Source organism: Xiphias gladius, chromosome 1, assembly GCF_016859285.1.
Source record: "Xiphias gladius isolate SHS-SW01 ecotype Sanya breed wild chromosome 1, ASM1685928v1, whole genome shotgun sequence".
In the NCBI taxonomy this organism is placed as follows: Eukaryota; Metazoa; Chordata; class Actinopteri; order Istiophoriformes; family Xiphiidae; genus Xiphias; species Xiphias gladius.
Window position 1 is genome coordinate 20,567,842 of NC_053400.1, and position 16,566 is coordinate 20,584,407.

The window sequence follows — 16,566 nt, forward strand, 5'->3', positions numbered from 1 at the left end:
GCGGAAGTTAAAACTCCACTATTATAATTGATTTTTCCTGTGAGTCACTGTATTATCAGAACTGCAGGAAGAACAGCAAAGACTTACCTGTCTGTCCAGTTTCTGCTGTCGGAGGTTGGTGCCCTCGTCATCTAAAGTGCTGCAAAGAAAAGAGCAAGGAAGGGGGGAGAATGGTGTTCAACTGCTGAAAGGTGATCCTCAGCTGTTTTAAGATCTTTATAATATCATAGTAAAATCAGAAGGTAAAACACTGTATTTTAACTTCATTGCCACACTATACTGTATATGGTAATGAAGCTTTTTGTGGACTTCAGGAAACAGCATTTGATCCTGCTGCAAGACATTTTGTTTCCACATTGAGACCTAACTACTCCACACTGAAAACGCATGGGGTTATTATTCCCTGAAAAAACTAAATCTGATCATTCAGTGAAAACAATTAATATACCTCTTTCCCATGGGTTATATTAAATGTATAAAATGTGTTTTTATGGCTTCATGTGTTCTTATTTTGGACACAATTTAATACAACGATGTAGTACTACAAGAGGATTAAATGTATTGATGAATGCACAGTATGTATAAATGTATGTATTAAATGTATTGATGTAAATGTCCTTGACTTATACTTTGGGGTGAATAACAAAAGTACATTTTGATACTTAAGGTTGTGTATGCACTTAATGAATATACAATGGCCACTCACACTTGTATCATCAATTCAGTTCACTAATTTACTTTATGTCCACATGTTCCAATTCTGATTAAAATATGTTTTCTTTACTTAACTGATTAAAATATACAGGATAACATTAATTTAATTACAGAGCACAGCAGAACATGTACAGTACATCACAACAGCTTCAGATTCAAAGTCCAACTATAAAAACACATCAGTCAGATGCAAATTAAGTGTAAAAGGGGACATGGCCACTGAGCTAACAGTGTCATAACCTCTTGGATAAAAGGTGTTTCTGGGTAGCTCATCAAGTAGGCACCGAAACAGCTTGATGAGAACTTGCATACTTTGATGAATAAAAAACTTCCCTCCCATAATAAGTGCCAGGAGGGCTTTAACAAAGCTGTCAGTCAGCTTCTTCTCAGTAAATGCAACAGGAACATAATCAAAGGCATCACCTCAACATGATGTATGCGATGTCACAGTGTCCAGGAAAAAACAAAAAAACACGAAGGGGGCCGAGATCATTAGCGACAGGGCTGAAGAGGGGAGCAACCGTAGCGACGGAGAAGGCTACAGCAACGAGAAGTGTGGCGAAGCCTGTGGTGGGAAAACCCAGGAAGTGTCCTAGCAAAGTTTCTGATGCTCCAGATAAAAAAAGAAACTTGGCATTCAGAGGAAGGATTACGGTCTAAAAAAGAAAGCGATCGAGGTCGAGGACAAACACGGTTTACTACTGGTGTGGCTTTTGCTCGTTGGACAGCGCTGAAAAAGAGAAGGGACTGAGGGCAGACACAGATGTCGCCTTACTGCTCTTGGACAAGTTGGCATTTGTAAGATATCTGGGGCAGGCTATGTAGCTTTTACATGTACTCAACCTAAAAAATGGATTATGGTCTTGGAACTGTGGAAATTTCTCTGTGTAATAACTCTCACTGCAAGAAGGGGGAGACAAAAGTTTCCCACTGCAGGTTAAAAAGGTCCATTATTAGTGAATTGTTTCAGCTGAGATTTTGCACAAGAAGCCGAGAGTGACTGGAGGTGCATGTGCAGAGCTCCTCAGCTATTTCAGCAGAGATGAAGTTTTTCTGTGAATCCGTGGATCACACGAAGAACACTTCAGCAACTGTGCAAGCGAACATATGGACAGCAGCACCTGTCACAAGAAAAGCAGACACAGAGGTTCTACCCATGATGAGTGTCATATACTGTAGAGACTGTAAAGCCCTTTGAGACGCATTTATGATTTTGGCCGTATAAATAAAATTCACGACTTGAATTGACTTGACATTCCTTCTCATAGACTATTGAATGTTCACCCAGATCAAAAGATCTACAGAAACATCTCAAACCACCTCTGCTGCACCTCTCTGCTGTCTGATTGCTCAGCATTGTTCCAGTATGTTCTGTGGCACACATTCGCTCTCTTTAAGCTTCACTAGAGGCTCTGCCACTGTCGGTGACACCTTTGGAATCCACTATAACCACTGTAATTTAACTCAACAGCAGCAGTTCTTCACATACACACTTCACCTTTCAAGAGAGAGGATTAGATAGGTGAAAGAGTCTGTGCGTTGCGTATCACCACAGACTAGACAGAGCAACTTCATTGTAAGTGCTTTCCACCACTATTAGTGTTGACAGATGCTACTACCCATATGTACACATTGAATTTTTTTTTTATATCTCTCAAAACTATTGTCGTGTCCTCTGCAGCAAATTTAGTATCTGATGCAATGCAAAGACAATACAGGGACAAAAGGAAATCGTGGAGGATTCATTGCAACAACACCAGCTTGTCCCAGCAGCACAGTACACAAGTGACTGCACAATATCAAGCACACATCTGATCTCAGCCTGTAAAAAGGATTCTCTGAGCTTGCTCTGCTGAGCAGATTGTTCTAACGCAACTGGGTAATATCTTTCTCTAAAAGAACACCAGTATTGACTTCAACATTATTTGATTTGGTGGTGCCCTGCACCCAGACATGTCACTGGCCTAAGCAAATGCCTAAAGGTCAGTGTAGCACGAGCAATGTTGGTAAATCGACTGTCTAAATGATTTCGGCTTGGTGGCCACTTTTTCTCTCTCCACCACAAAATAAATTAAGTGCCTGTTAAAGCATTTATACAGACATATTTCATTTTTTCAGTGCAGCCTTCTTGACGTCATCATTTATAAACAAACAAACAAGCAAACAAACAAACATTAACATAAAGGGACACACATTATTGTAACTAATTGCAAAGAAGTAGAAGTAAAACACAAGCTACAGTGTATTGAACACTTACAGAAGATGTAGCCACATCACATTGTTTACAAAGAACATTAACCACATGTTGTGCCATGTAAGAACAAGACTGCAGCAATTTTTGTTGTTGTTGTTATTTTCACTAATTAACCAGTGAAAAGTTTGCACTGAAAATCATTGGAAATGCCCATCACAATTGGAATGCATTGCTTTATCTGACCAACAGTCATAAAATCCACATTGATATTGAGATAAAACAGATAAAAGCAAATCTTACATTTCAGAAGCAAGTATTCGGTATTTTAAAACGATCCATTACTTAAAGAAGTAATCAAATATCAAAATCAACACTGATTAATATTATTTTTAGTGAACCAATTAATAAATCACACATTTTTTCACAGGTGTATGAAATGTCTGCTCAGAGGTTGCTTGATGGATGATGAAAGCATTGTTCCACAAGAATAATGAGGTATTTGCAATTTCCCACTTCCTTTCTTTTATTGAACTGATTTTTTTTTTTTTTTTAGTTGGTACATGAAATTATACTCATGTGGATTTAAATGAGAAAATTAACATTGACATAGCTATTTACTGCACCCTTCCTCTTCAGGTTTCAAGCTGATTGAACAGCTTTTAATTTACAATGACCCTCGATATACCTGTGGTGCGTCGGTGAGGGAGTTTGTTCATCTGCCTGTTTTTTTAGTTGTGCATGGAGTAATAAGTGAAACCCATCATCCCAGACCAACCAGTCTTAACAACTTCAGATCAAGTAGAGCACAATGATGACAAATCAAATTATGAACGTATTTGTGATAACTTGTCTTCCACAAACAAAGTTATAATTTGACAGATACCAGTCTTTCTCGGTAACATTGTTAAACATCGTCTCCATGCTGGCAACAGCACTTCATTTCCACATTACACTTTCTTATATTTGTGCTATTGTACAATGTTATTATTTTTCTCAGTGATAGAACCAACCCAGGTTTTTGAATCATAAGTTTTTGACACTACACAAATTGCATGTAATATAATATATATATAATATATTGGTGAACCCAATACCTGATACCCCCCTGTGCTGCCTTTTGCTCTGCTGTCCAATAGTCTATATAAACCGCATTTACTAAAGGTGAAAAGATTAATCACTCTTTAACAAAACAACAGGGTATTCATCGAGCACCAGTGATTGACTGGTTGCTCTCTGTCTCCACTTTGCATCCAGCCCTCCCTTTTCACCTCCAGAGCTTTTAATCACCGGCGACAGACTCACTGATTGTTCCTTCAGCTCGTGTGTCTGGGCATCTCAAAGACCCCAGAGAAACCTCAATGGTTCCTAATTAGAGGGCAATGAGAGGTTTCCTCCAGAAGAGTTGGAGAGAATGGGCTACGGCAGAAGAGAAAAGGATGAAAGATGGAGGGGGGGTGTCTGCTCATGTATGAGGAGTGGAGAAAATTACGTTGTTGTTCTAGCACTTTTTATTATCACAGAAATTGCTTTGTTTTTTAAGCATAAAGGTTTTTTTTTAATTTTTTTGTGAATGCAGATGTTTTTCGTTACACTTTTTATTCCATTTCATTGATTATGCCTTCTTAAGGATATTAAACCTGAATTTATTAAGGTTCTTAATAAAAGTTTCTTATTTTACATTCTTTTAACTTTTGAGTAATATGTGTATGTTCAAAAGCCATGTTTTACTCTCGACAGTTAAAAACCTTTCAAGCATGATGCCTGAAGATGTAAAAATTATTTGATATCCAAATAATGATTGAAGTGTAGACATTCAGCTTTAATTCAAGGGGTTCAACAAAAATATTGCATTAACCATTTAGGAATTACAGCCATTAGTCCCTAATTTTCAGGGGTCCACAAGTAACCAACATAATCATAAAATATCAGGATTATCATTGTAGACTTGGATGAAAATCCTTTGCAGTAAATGACTTCCTGAAGTCCAGAATCCACTGATGTCACCAAATGCTGAGTTTCCTCCCTTGAGATGCTTTGCCAGGCTTTTACTGCAGCCGCCTTCATTTGCTGCTTGTTTGTGGGTCTTTCTACCCTCAGTTCATGTCTTCAGGAAGTGACAAGCGTGCTCAATTAGGTTGCGATCCAGTGACTGACTTGGCCATTGAAGAATATTCCATTTCTTTCCCTTGAGAAGCTCTTGGGTTGCTTTCACAGTATGTTTTGAGTCATTATCCCTCTGTACTGTGAAGAACCGTCCTTATCAGTTTTGCAGCATTTGGCTAAATCTTACCAGATAGTATAGACCTATACACTTCAGAATTCATACACCTACTTCTATCAGCAGTCGCATCATCAGTAAACACCAGTGACCCAGTTCCATTGGCAGCCATACATGCCCGTGCCATAACACTGCCTCCACCATGTTTGACAGGTGATGTGGTATGCTTTGGATCATGAGCTGTTCTTTTCCTTCTCCATACTCTTCCCTTCGCATCAGTCTGGTTCAAGTTAATCTTGGTTTCATCGGTCCAAAGAATCTTGTTCCAGGACTGGGCAGGCTTTTTTTAGATGTTTTCTGGCAAAGTGTAATCTGGCCTTTCTATTCTTGAGTCTTACCAGTGGTTTGCACATTGTGGTAAACCCTCTGTATTTACATTCATGAAGGCGTCTCTTGATTGTAGGCTTTGACAATGATACACCTAAATCCTCGAGAGTGTTCTTGACCTGGCTGGATGTTGTGAAGGGTTTTTTTCACCAAGGAAAGAATTCTGCGATCATCCACTTTAGTTGTCTTCCGTGGTCTTCCAGGCATTTTGGTGTTGCTGAGCTCGCCTGTGCATTCCTTCTTTTTAAGAATGTACCAAATAGTTGATTTGGCGACTCCCAAAGTTTCTGCCATCTGTCTGATAGGTTTGATTTGTTTTTTCAGCCTACTGATAACCTCCTTCATGTGCATCAACACCTCTTTGAACTGCATATTAAGAGTTCCCATATACAGCTACCAAATGCAAATTCAACACTTTGAATGAATCAACTCCAGACCTCTCATCTGCTCAATTTGTCATGAAATAATGAGGGAACGGGCCACACCTGGCCTGTAACTGATGCCAGTCACTTATCCAATTACTTTTGAGCCTCTGAAAATGAGTCACTATGTATAAAAATGGCTGTAATTCCTAAGAGGTTAATGTGATATTTTTTTTGAACCACTTGAATCAAAGCTGAATGTCTACACTTCAGTCACATCTTTATGGCTTTCTTTCAAATCCATTTTGGTGGTGAACAGAGATAAAATTACAAACATTGTGTCATTGTCAAAATACTTATCCACCTAACTGTATGTATTTTCATAATCAGTTTGGTTGATTGCAAAATGCAGTGTAAGAATTGCAGGGCTGAGTTAAAATATAATTAAAAGTAGAATGCATTTCCAATGCTGTATTCGAGTTATAATGTTCAATTTCTTTGCTCGTCAATTTATTATCTGTCAAATGGGTTAATGGCATAAATCTCTTTTTGTTTACAATTATGTCTTACTGGTGTATTATAAATAAAGAAGGTGGTTTGTCAACATTGTTCAGTCAAAAGCCTGAAACTAACAGTGACTTTGGAAAGTCAGTCCCGCAGCTACAGCATGTGAGATCAGTCAATCAATATTCAGTCTACCTGTATCTCTGCACTACCAACTCTAGTTTGACAACAAGGGCCCACACAGATGCAATAAAAAAGTATTTACCACCCACTCAGACAAACAAAGCCCTCCATGTCTGCAATCAGAGTAATCAAGTGTGTGAATAGGCATCAGACAGAAAGATGACACAAACAGAGCTGTTACAGTGGAGGTCAAACAGTTCATTATTATGGAGAGTCACTGGTCACTCTTGTCCTGCAACACATTGATGGTGAGGTTTACAGGAAGCTTTATATTCTGTTAAAGGAACAAAGTTATTTACCGTAACATAGTGCAATTGAAAACTGAAGGTGGAAATGCTCTATATAATAATGACCATGTATAAAACAGACAAACTGAATTACCATCAACCATGACAAAATACAAAACTTCCCAATTGAAGCCTGCTTGAGAAAAATTTAAAAACTCAAAATCTTTTGAGAAGATCAAAACACTCACGAAACAACGTGGTGCTAGAAGACCAAAAACATCAAATATGAAGGAGGAAGGTTCTGCCCACTTAGTTCAAATGCAAGGATTTATTGATTAGGCCATGGTTTTGGTCAATAGACCTTTATCATCAGGTCTAGTCAGCAAGTCCTTCAACCTGAACAACCATATAGATCATTTGACCCTACCCATGGCTACGACCCATAGGAGTGTGCCAGGGGCAGGCTTACCGAACCTACGGTGTCATGGTAACAATAATAAACACATGGTTAAGGCTGTGGAACGGTCATGGTTTGGTTAGGTTTAGGCACAAAAACAACTTGGTTAGGTTAAGTTAAAGATCATGGTTTGGGTTAAGTATTTCCTTAAGGTTAGAAGACCTTCGCTGCCATGGTTACAATACTAAACACGCAGTTAAGGTTGTGGAGTGGTCACGGATAAAAGAATAATTACAACGGCCACTAGAGGTCGCCTAACAATAAAACGTAACTATGGGTCGTAATAAGCTGCTCGCACAGGCAACCTGTGGGCTTGTTTTTTACAGGACAGTCTGGGTCTAATTAATGTCTAGTGAACGAAAGCTTGTATTTATCGGCGAGTACTTGCATATACTTGCAAGTATATGTATAAAATCTTTTTTCAATAAAAATTGTATTTTGAAGCTGCTGAATTTGGGTGTTACTGGATCTGATTCATCTGCATACCCATATTTATTTTAAATGTATATGTAAATTACTATTTCTAACTTTATGAAAGCAGAAAATAAACCATATGTATAGCTAAAACTTTTGGATTAAATTTTAGTAGTGCTGTCTCTTAGGCACATTAGGCGTGTCAGTCATTGAGACTCCTCACACTTTTAAAATAGTTTTATGTGTTTGTGTGTATATATATGTGTGATGGTCATTGGCTGATCATTTTGCAGGAGCACCTGGCAACACGGGAGGACAATCCTATACACGCACAAAACATCAGAAGAAAACTAAGACAGATCATGGAATTTAATGTCCTCTTAATTACATTAACGGACCTCAGATACGATTTTCTGTTAAAGTAAAGTGAAGTAATTGTGGATGCATTTTTGACAATATACCAAATTTCACAATTTCTCTAAAAAAATAAGGAAGAACCATAGATTTCCACAAGTCTTCAGCTACTGAAATGCTAATCTGGTGAATTTGCTCCCCACAGAGAAGAACTACTGTACAACAACTGCTGTTTTTGTGTCGATTTCTGTGTTTGTGAGATATGTTTCCTTCATTTTGTTCTTTTCTTTGACTGCATGCGGTGTATATCTCTAATGAGATAAGAGAGTCACACAGTGCAGCTGTCTCCCCCATCTCTGCACAGAGGACCATGCATTTTTCATGGCAGCTTTACGGGATGAGAAAAACTGCTCATTGAGAAACCCCCAATCTCTCTGCCCCCGCCCTCTCACTGACACAGCAATGGCATACAACATTCAAGGGGATAATTTTGGATACTGATAGTGGTTAATGTCTTTTTTATATTGTTTTAAGTTTTCCAGCATTACTTTTCAGTTTTTAGCACATCTTTTCTAGAATAAAAAGTGAAGGGGAGGTCAAAATGTAGAGTTATCCAATAAATACTAAGCTCACTCATCATTCCTTTGATATTCACTTTGTTATTTTATGTGATTCACAAAGATCAGTCTCTTAGTGTTTTCCAGAAGTTTAAAATAAATCCCGCACTGATCACTTACTGCTGTCATCCTGATGCAGTCTCATTCTGAAATTCATGGATTACCAGTGTAACTTATAGCAACCATGAGCCAATAGCATCAAAGTAAGCAGGGGAACCATGGCAATGGCGTATTCAGAGGAAAGAGACGGCAGAATTAGTGCTGCACTTGAAAGGATGAGAGCAGATATAGGTTTTACAACAAAATACTAAAAGCTCATTAATGCTCCAATTTTTTTGTTATTTACAAAAATGCTCCTGTAAGTTGCTAAAAAGGCAGGATGACATTCTCAACATGATGCAATAAAGATCATTTTAGTACACATGAACGCAGACATGCACATAAAACATACAGTTTCACAGACAAAGGCAGGAACTTCCTCAGTGACTTTAAAAGAGACAACAAAACGAAATATGTACTGATATGAATGTTACCCTATATTCATAAAGACATCCCAATGAAACTACTACTTTTGAATCCAATAAAACAGTTTTATCGACAGTTTCACACATGAACAGTATAATAATGATGAGGAAAGATAATATCTTTCTAGACGCAAACCAAATTGAGATCCTCAGTAGTTTATGCAGCTGAAATTCTTGGGTTTACTTTTGCATTATTTTATTTTTTCATGTGGTATTCCTTAAAAAAGACCCTCAGTCTAAAATATGAATACGTAGGAGCAACATTTTTCCATGTTACTAGTAACAAAAACAAGAATGATATGCCAAATTCTATGATTACACACTGTTTTTTTTTTGGTTTTTTTTGCCAAATCAGTGTTACCCTTATCAGTCTGTTCTCCTTGGCAGACACTCACACAACTGAGCACCTGCTCAGATACACACAAATGCACACACTGCTTCAAAAGATGAACACTGTGCCCTTTTCTGTGTTCTAAGGAATGTGGTACAGTACCTGTAGGGAATCCAGTCGGAGGAGTGCTTGGAGCTCATTCTGTATCAATCACTCTGACTGCCGCTGCCTAACTGCGAGGCTAATGGCCTGCAACAGCACCAGTGCAAGTGGCTACGGGGTCTGAGGACAGCGATCACAGCCAGAGAGCTCACATCGCCTGTTCATCCTCTGCACACAGCCCTATATCCCCAGCCTGCCTGTGTTTCGTCGTACGTCCTCTAGCTGTAGGGAAGTAGATGACTAACAATCCAGACAGACAGCCGCGCTCCTCAGTCATGCACACTGACCACATGAAATAGCCGTTTTCTTCTCTTCCATGTGTGCGCTCCCAGTCAATGCCTCTCCTCTTCTCTTTTCCCATCTACCGCCTCTGATCCTGCTCTGCGCTGGCTCTGTAGGCTCTAAATCTCCCTCCATTTCTTGCCCTTTAAATCCCCCCTCCCTTCCTTTTTCTCTGTCCAAATCTCTCTCTACCTCTTTCCCCAATTTATCTCTCATCATGACTCGTGCAGCATCACCTACAGCAGCATTGAGCGCAAAGCCTTAAGCAAAAAAAAAAGGAAATAAGGTTATAGAGAATCCCCTTTGTCTTGCCTCTTTGATATTCCTTCATGTTATTTCTGTACAGTGCCACCCCCTTTCTCTACTGCAACCATACACACATACTCTCTCTCTCTCCCTCTCTCTCACTTCCTGCATCATTCTTGCACACTGTCTGTGTTGCATGAGGCATGTAAAGCAGGGACTCAGATGTGTTTTCTGGACCATAATTTATTTATTCTCTCAGAGTAAGAGGAATTAGCATATGACTGTGCAGACTAGTGCTAAACAGCCTTTAATTCAACACTCTCTACAGCCAGACAAAGGCACCCTGTGATAGTGCCACAGCTCTGAACCTCTCTCACACACATCTGCTTCCGCCCTCCGTTTGCAGCCCCTCACTGTCACAACACAAACACACATCGCTCATTGTGTTCCCAAGGTTATTCAGGAGTCCATCTTTAGACAGTTAAACCAAGCGGTTTCATGTAAATCTGCTGCCTTACAAGCAGTTGATTAACGTCAACTCTATCAACACGCAAGTATCTCAGTTTTAAGCTTGTCCATGCGTGTAGTGGTTTTAAGAGAGTGATTCTTCTGAAACAATTCTGAAAATCCTTTGGGAAAGAAAATCTATTACTTGGGGGCATCTTGCCATCTCTTGCCTCCCTCCTAAACAGCCTCAAGCAACATCTTGTATTTGCTGTATTTCATCATCTATGTGTTGCATCAGTGCCTATATAGTGACATGGATATAGGACATTCAATGCACCAAACCCCTCTGAAATACACAAATGCATCCAAGTATGTAGACACACACACACACACACACACACATTTATGATTGCTGAGGCATTCGTAATGTGCCGAAGCTGATAGTGTCAAGTTCATAATCCCAAGGTCAGAACTCATATAATGTGCTGATCAGATTAGACACAGTGTTACATGGTGAAGCTGTAATATAGCATTCAGCATTGGGCAAAGAGTTATTTAAGCAAAGACAAGTCAAAAAAATATCAAACCAAAGCTAACAGAATTTCCCTGCATTATAAATAACAATAATTGACTTACATTTAATATCCGCAGTGCTGGGCGTGTCACTAAAATATAAACTCTGATTACACACAGTGAGTGTGTAATTTTAGAGATTTATGACTTTATATCTTATTTATATTTTATAACTTGCATTATAATACTATGTATTCCTTTTGTGCTGTCGCACTTTTTATAGTTTTACAATGAGTCACTTTTAAATTGCTTTCCACAAATATAGACTAAATCTCCTGTTGACGGATGTTGGCAATTAGCCTGAAATAAAAATTGATAAAACAATAGCGGATCTTTTCTTCGAGGAAACTGGATAATCTACTGTATAGTCCATCCAAAAATATATAAACAAAATATGGTCAGAGCTCAATTTTATTCTCCTCTACAGCCGACAGCATCGGCGCCTAATGCACCCGCTTTACTGACAACATAACACATTCTCAAATGGTATGGCCTTTCACAAATGTCAGGTCACAAAAGTGTTTTGTTTCTACTCAAACAGAAAGAAAGTGTTGACTGAACGAATGACAGTAAAATAAATTGGCTTTCATCAAATTCCAACGGATCGATCCCTCATACAATGTTTCACCTCACGTCACCCTCAGTGATGTTTAAACAAATAAAGGACAAATAAAGGCAGTCGAGTGGGTCACTTTTGTTTAAGAGGGTTGAGAATATAATGGGCAATTTTTTTCATAAATTTGGGTACCTCACTTGTGGCTTATTTGATAAAGAAGTTTGTTAGTCTGCTCTGTAAATAGAACAGTTACATCTGACTGTATTAAATTACTGAGAATCATGTTGACAACAGTTTGTATTTTACTGAAGTACACAGTAAAGTCAGTTTGTCCCTCCTACACAGCTCTGCTGCTGTTTCTTCTGCAAATTACAGAATCGTAATTCATCCACTATACAAGAAAAATCCTGGTCTTCCCCCATCGAACTCAGGAAGACTAAAGCAGAGACGGTGTAGTTCTTGTAACACAACCCAGGAGAACCTGGTTCTTTTTGAGTCTTGTAATTTATCCTATAATGCAATTATAGGATAAATATTAGAATTTTCTGAAGAAAAACAAAATGCATCATGAGTCCTCCTTGCTGAAATTATCAAATTACTTGGGAAACAAGATGGCACAGTAATAAGGGAGACCTCTTGTTTAACTAAAGCCCCCATGTCAAAAAGCATCAACTCTGCCTATGCCCCTCAGCAAGGCACTGATTCCCTTGCCCCTCTGATTGCAATTTGAATTGGTGAGAGAGAACATAATTCTATGCAGAGATTCATCCAGTAAAATTATTACAAACGGAAGTTCCTAAGCATTGGTCGTGAGATAAATGTAACTGTTAAATCCCTCTGTGGTGAATGGTTTGTGCCCTACATATCAGCTGGTGTAACGAAAGTGGAAGTAAATGGAACAAGCCACTCCACTGAGGAACAGGTGTAAGCACAGCACCCTGCTTAATATTTGATGCTGAAGGGAGGACTTTGAAGTTTGGCTTTGGTCATGAGAGAATAAAAAGTCAGAGGCAGGCTGACTTTCATATAATTTCATTAAAACAAAAGCGTATTCTCCCTTTTACTAGATTTAGCAAACAGACTGTTTTCTTTCTGCTTTTCCCCCCTCTGGCATAAAAAAACCATTACAGCATTAAAAAGCAAATGATAAGATCCTCTTGACAAATTTAATTTTTTCCCGTTCAGAATATCTACAGAGTTTTCCCAGAGGCATTTTATCGTTGGTAACAGGAGGCCAGCAGGATCAGTAATTATAATAATGGTTCTGGCAAGGAAGGCACACACTGACGTGAAAATGGATCTCTGGCTTGTGTCTGCAAGTCTTAGTCAGACTGGCTGGAAAAACAGCTGCAGAGCACAAAGCCTTAATAATAAAGCAGCCTGATCGGTAATGCAGGACATGTGCCAATTTATGAGTGGCATTTACCTTTGTATGAGTCTGTGTGTTGAATATTTGTACGTTTTACGTCACACTAATCAACCAAAGCCCATGTTCTTGCACACACACCACCATTTCACAAGCCTCACCTCTAAATCCTAAGTGATCAAGGAAGCCATTTTCAGTTTATTATTAGTCTTTAAACCGTTATTACCTGTATTTTGGCACTACATACACTAAGTTCTGCTCATTTCTGACTTCTGTCACTGGCTGTGCTTTGACTCCTCCACCACCGACTCGCTGGATTCACAGTAACTATTTGTTTCATGTCCAAGGCAGCCCTTAATAAATTTGTAGCATTCTGAGGACTGAGGAAGGGTTTGTCCTCCTCCTAAAAATTTGTTCATCATCACAATTTGCACCCCCTGCCTCATAGACATTAAAAAAAAAAAAAAAAAAAATAGTGCATGAGCACTTGTCCTCAACTTGTAAAGTTCAAAACTCACTGTTTACCTGTAAGAATTTGCCACGTAAGAGCTAACAAGGTGGTAAATACCAGTGGCGAAGTTCCATAATAAGTCACGACATTTTAACACATGACGGACAATTGGAAAATGTTTTACCAGAGTTATTGTTAATACATGCATCTTTTACCGCCCTATGCAAATTATTGCTACACTTTAAAAACTTATAACAACAAGGCCAGGATACTAACAGGAACAATCAGTGTAGTTTTGGACTGGTTATTTCATTATCGGGTTAGTGGGATGTGTTTACCAGTTTTGGATAACCATCTTATCACAAAAACTTGATAAAGGCAGTGTGATCATGTGACTTTACCCAACTATACGCATTGATTAGAACCGCATGAATGCACCGTTAACAATAACCACCGTGCAGTGAGTTTGTGATGGAAGTTGTGACAAATGAACTGGTTGTGTTCTCCAGATTCAAGCAAGAGAAAGCTGCACTTTTCTGCCGCGTTTGGAGAAGCCCTGAAATAGGACTTGAAACGGGAACTCTTACGACGTATTCAGCCTTGAAATGTGGACTTAAAAAAGAGGCAATTAGGACACAGCTAAGGAGTGACTCACTGACTCGATCCACATTACGTCACTTCACACACGGGAGCATGCTTCACTTCAGAGAGACCTGAGGCGAGCCAAAGGATCCTGTCAGCAATAAGTTGGTGTCAGCTAAAAGAGCCCTATCTGCATCAGGATTAAGAGGATGGATGGTGTTTAATAACGCTCACCTGTTCAATTATGCATGAACCAAACAGTTGAATATCAGAAGAATGAATAGGTGACAACCGATATCAGATGGTGCAACATCTTGTGAGTGAGGGGAACTTGATGTTGGAAGCAAATAAAGGGTTTTCGAAGCTCAGATCTGCTTAACTGTACACACCTCTTACTGACTTAAAAGCCCTTCTTTTGCAAGCGCTTTGAGGGTAATACGCAACTGCTCCAGTTACACATGAATGCATGACCAACATAGGAAAACAGCATTACACAAACTGATTTCTAGAAGTGCATACAATAGGAAATAATTGTAATAAATAACAAAAACATGCGCTTGAAAAGGCAAGCAAGCTATTGTTTCCTCTTATCAGTCAGGAAAGTGGCCGGAAACACAAATTAAACAATAGAAGGGAGCTGCAAATGCTTACAGGCCTTTTCAAAACTGTGATTACATTCCTTATTTAAACTACTTCTGACAGTCTACTTGAGAAATCTCAGGCCTAATCAGATAACATTTGATTGTTTAATTCATAGTGGAGTGCCAGGCTAGTGCACTGCTTAATAATTTTACAGTGAAGCCACACTGAATTGACCTGTCAAATACAATACAGGGAAAGCTGATTATAAACATATGGAATACTGAAAGAAAATCCCACTTTCAGCCAGGAACAGCCCACTTAGGCCTTCAGTGAATCACCAGCAATCTGACCTTCCAGCTACAATTCAGTGGATGATATCATCATTTATAGATGGAGACCTTGAAAACATTTCTTCATACAGATATTCAAAGAAACCTATTTGAGAGCAACGGTAGGTGGCAAAAACCAAAAAGCCAGTCCTCGAAGGTTGCTGTGAGGGATTTTATTTGAACAGTCGCATCTTTATTTTAAGGGGGGTTGTAAATCTTAGAGGGAGAGAGAGAGAGAAACAGAGAGACTATGTGTGTTTGTGAGTGTGAATGAAAAGTAAATCTCACAGCTTCAGAGGCAGAGCGAGAGACTGTGTGTGAGTTTATGCATGAAAAGAATGAAGCACATTGGCCCGTGTCCAGTATTGATTGAATCTAATGTGTGCCTTCTATTGATTCCCCTAATGTGGGCAACGTGATCTTTGCTGGTAATGACAAATTGTGGAGAACTTAAATTTATAATTCTGCTACATTTTCATGGGCCACTTCTTTTGTAAGAGCATCACATCAAGCTATTTAAAGACCATGCGCACCTGAGACTGTTTATGTCCGTTTCTGTCTTCAAGACTAAAGCACAGCATGAAACTATGCTACAGCATCAGTAGGTGGGTGACTGACACACACACATATACACATAGACAGTCCTTGTATCAACATAAACCCCTGTGTCTCTTTTCTCAGTGCCCAACAGAAGTCATGCATAAAACATGATTTGGATTAGAAAATGTCATGTTGGATGAAACAGTGTCCCAGTGTCCCAGTGAGGCAACCAGATGGACTGCTTCAATACACAAAAGTTCCTTTGCATCCCTCTATCCATAGCACAGCTTTATCTGTGTATGTACTGTACAGTGCATTCAGAAAGTATGCAGACGCCTTCATTTTTTTCACATTTTGTTTTGTTGCAGCTTTAGCTAAAATCGTTTAAATTCATTTTTCCCTCATCAATCTATACTCAATTCCCCAAGATGACAATGCAAAAACAGCTTTTTAGAAATGTTTGAAAATTTATTAAAAAGAAAAAACTGAAATATCACATTGACAAAGGTATACAGACCCTTTGCTATGACACTGGAAATGTAGCTTAGGTGCCTCACGCCATTTCTGTTGATCATCTTTGATATGTTTCTACACCTTGATTGGCGTCCACCTGTGTTCAGTTCAATGGATTGAACATGATTTGGAAAGGCACACACCTGTCTATATATGGCCTCACAGCTGACAATGCATATCAGAGCAAAAACCAAGCCATGAGGTTGAAGGAAATGCCTACAGAGGTCAGAGACAGGACTATGTCGAGGCACAGATCTGGGGAAGGCTACAAAAAGATCTGCTACATTCAGGGTCCCAAGAGCACAGTTTCCTCCATAATTTTTAAATGGAAAAAATTTGGAACAACCAGGACTCTTTGTAAAGCTGGCTGCCCAGAAAAACTGAGCAATTGGGGGAGAAGGGCCTTGGTAAGAGAGATGACCAAGAACTTGATGGTCACTCTGGCTGAGCT

General features: G+C 39.0%; 1 protein-coding gene across 5 annotated transcripts in view; it reads right to left on the reverse strand.

The window, feature by feature from the left end:
• The window catches only part of tub (TUB bipartite transcription factor), a 51,097-nt gene that overhangs the window by 17,036 nt on the left and 17,495 nt on the right, over positions 1-16,566 (reverse strand). For all 5 annotated transcript variants that reach the window (XM_040129705.1, XM_040129695.1, XM_040129721.1 and 2 more), the window contains exon 3: positions 88-139. In XM_040129705.1, the coding sequence (XP_039985639.1) occupies positions 88-139 (52 nt within the window). The remainder of the gene's footprint in view (positions 1-87; positions 140-16,566) is intronic.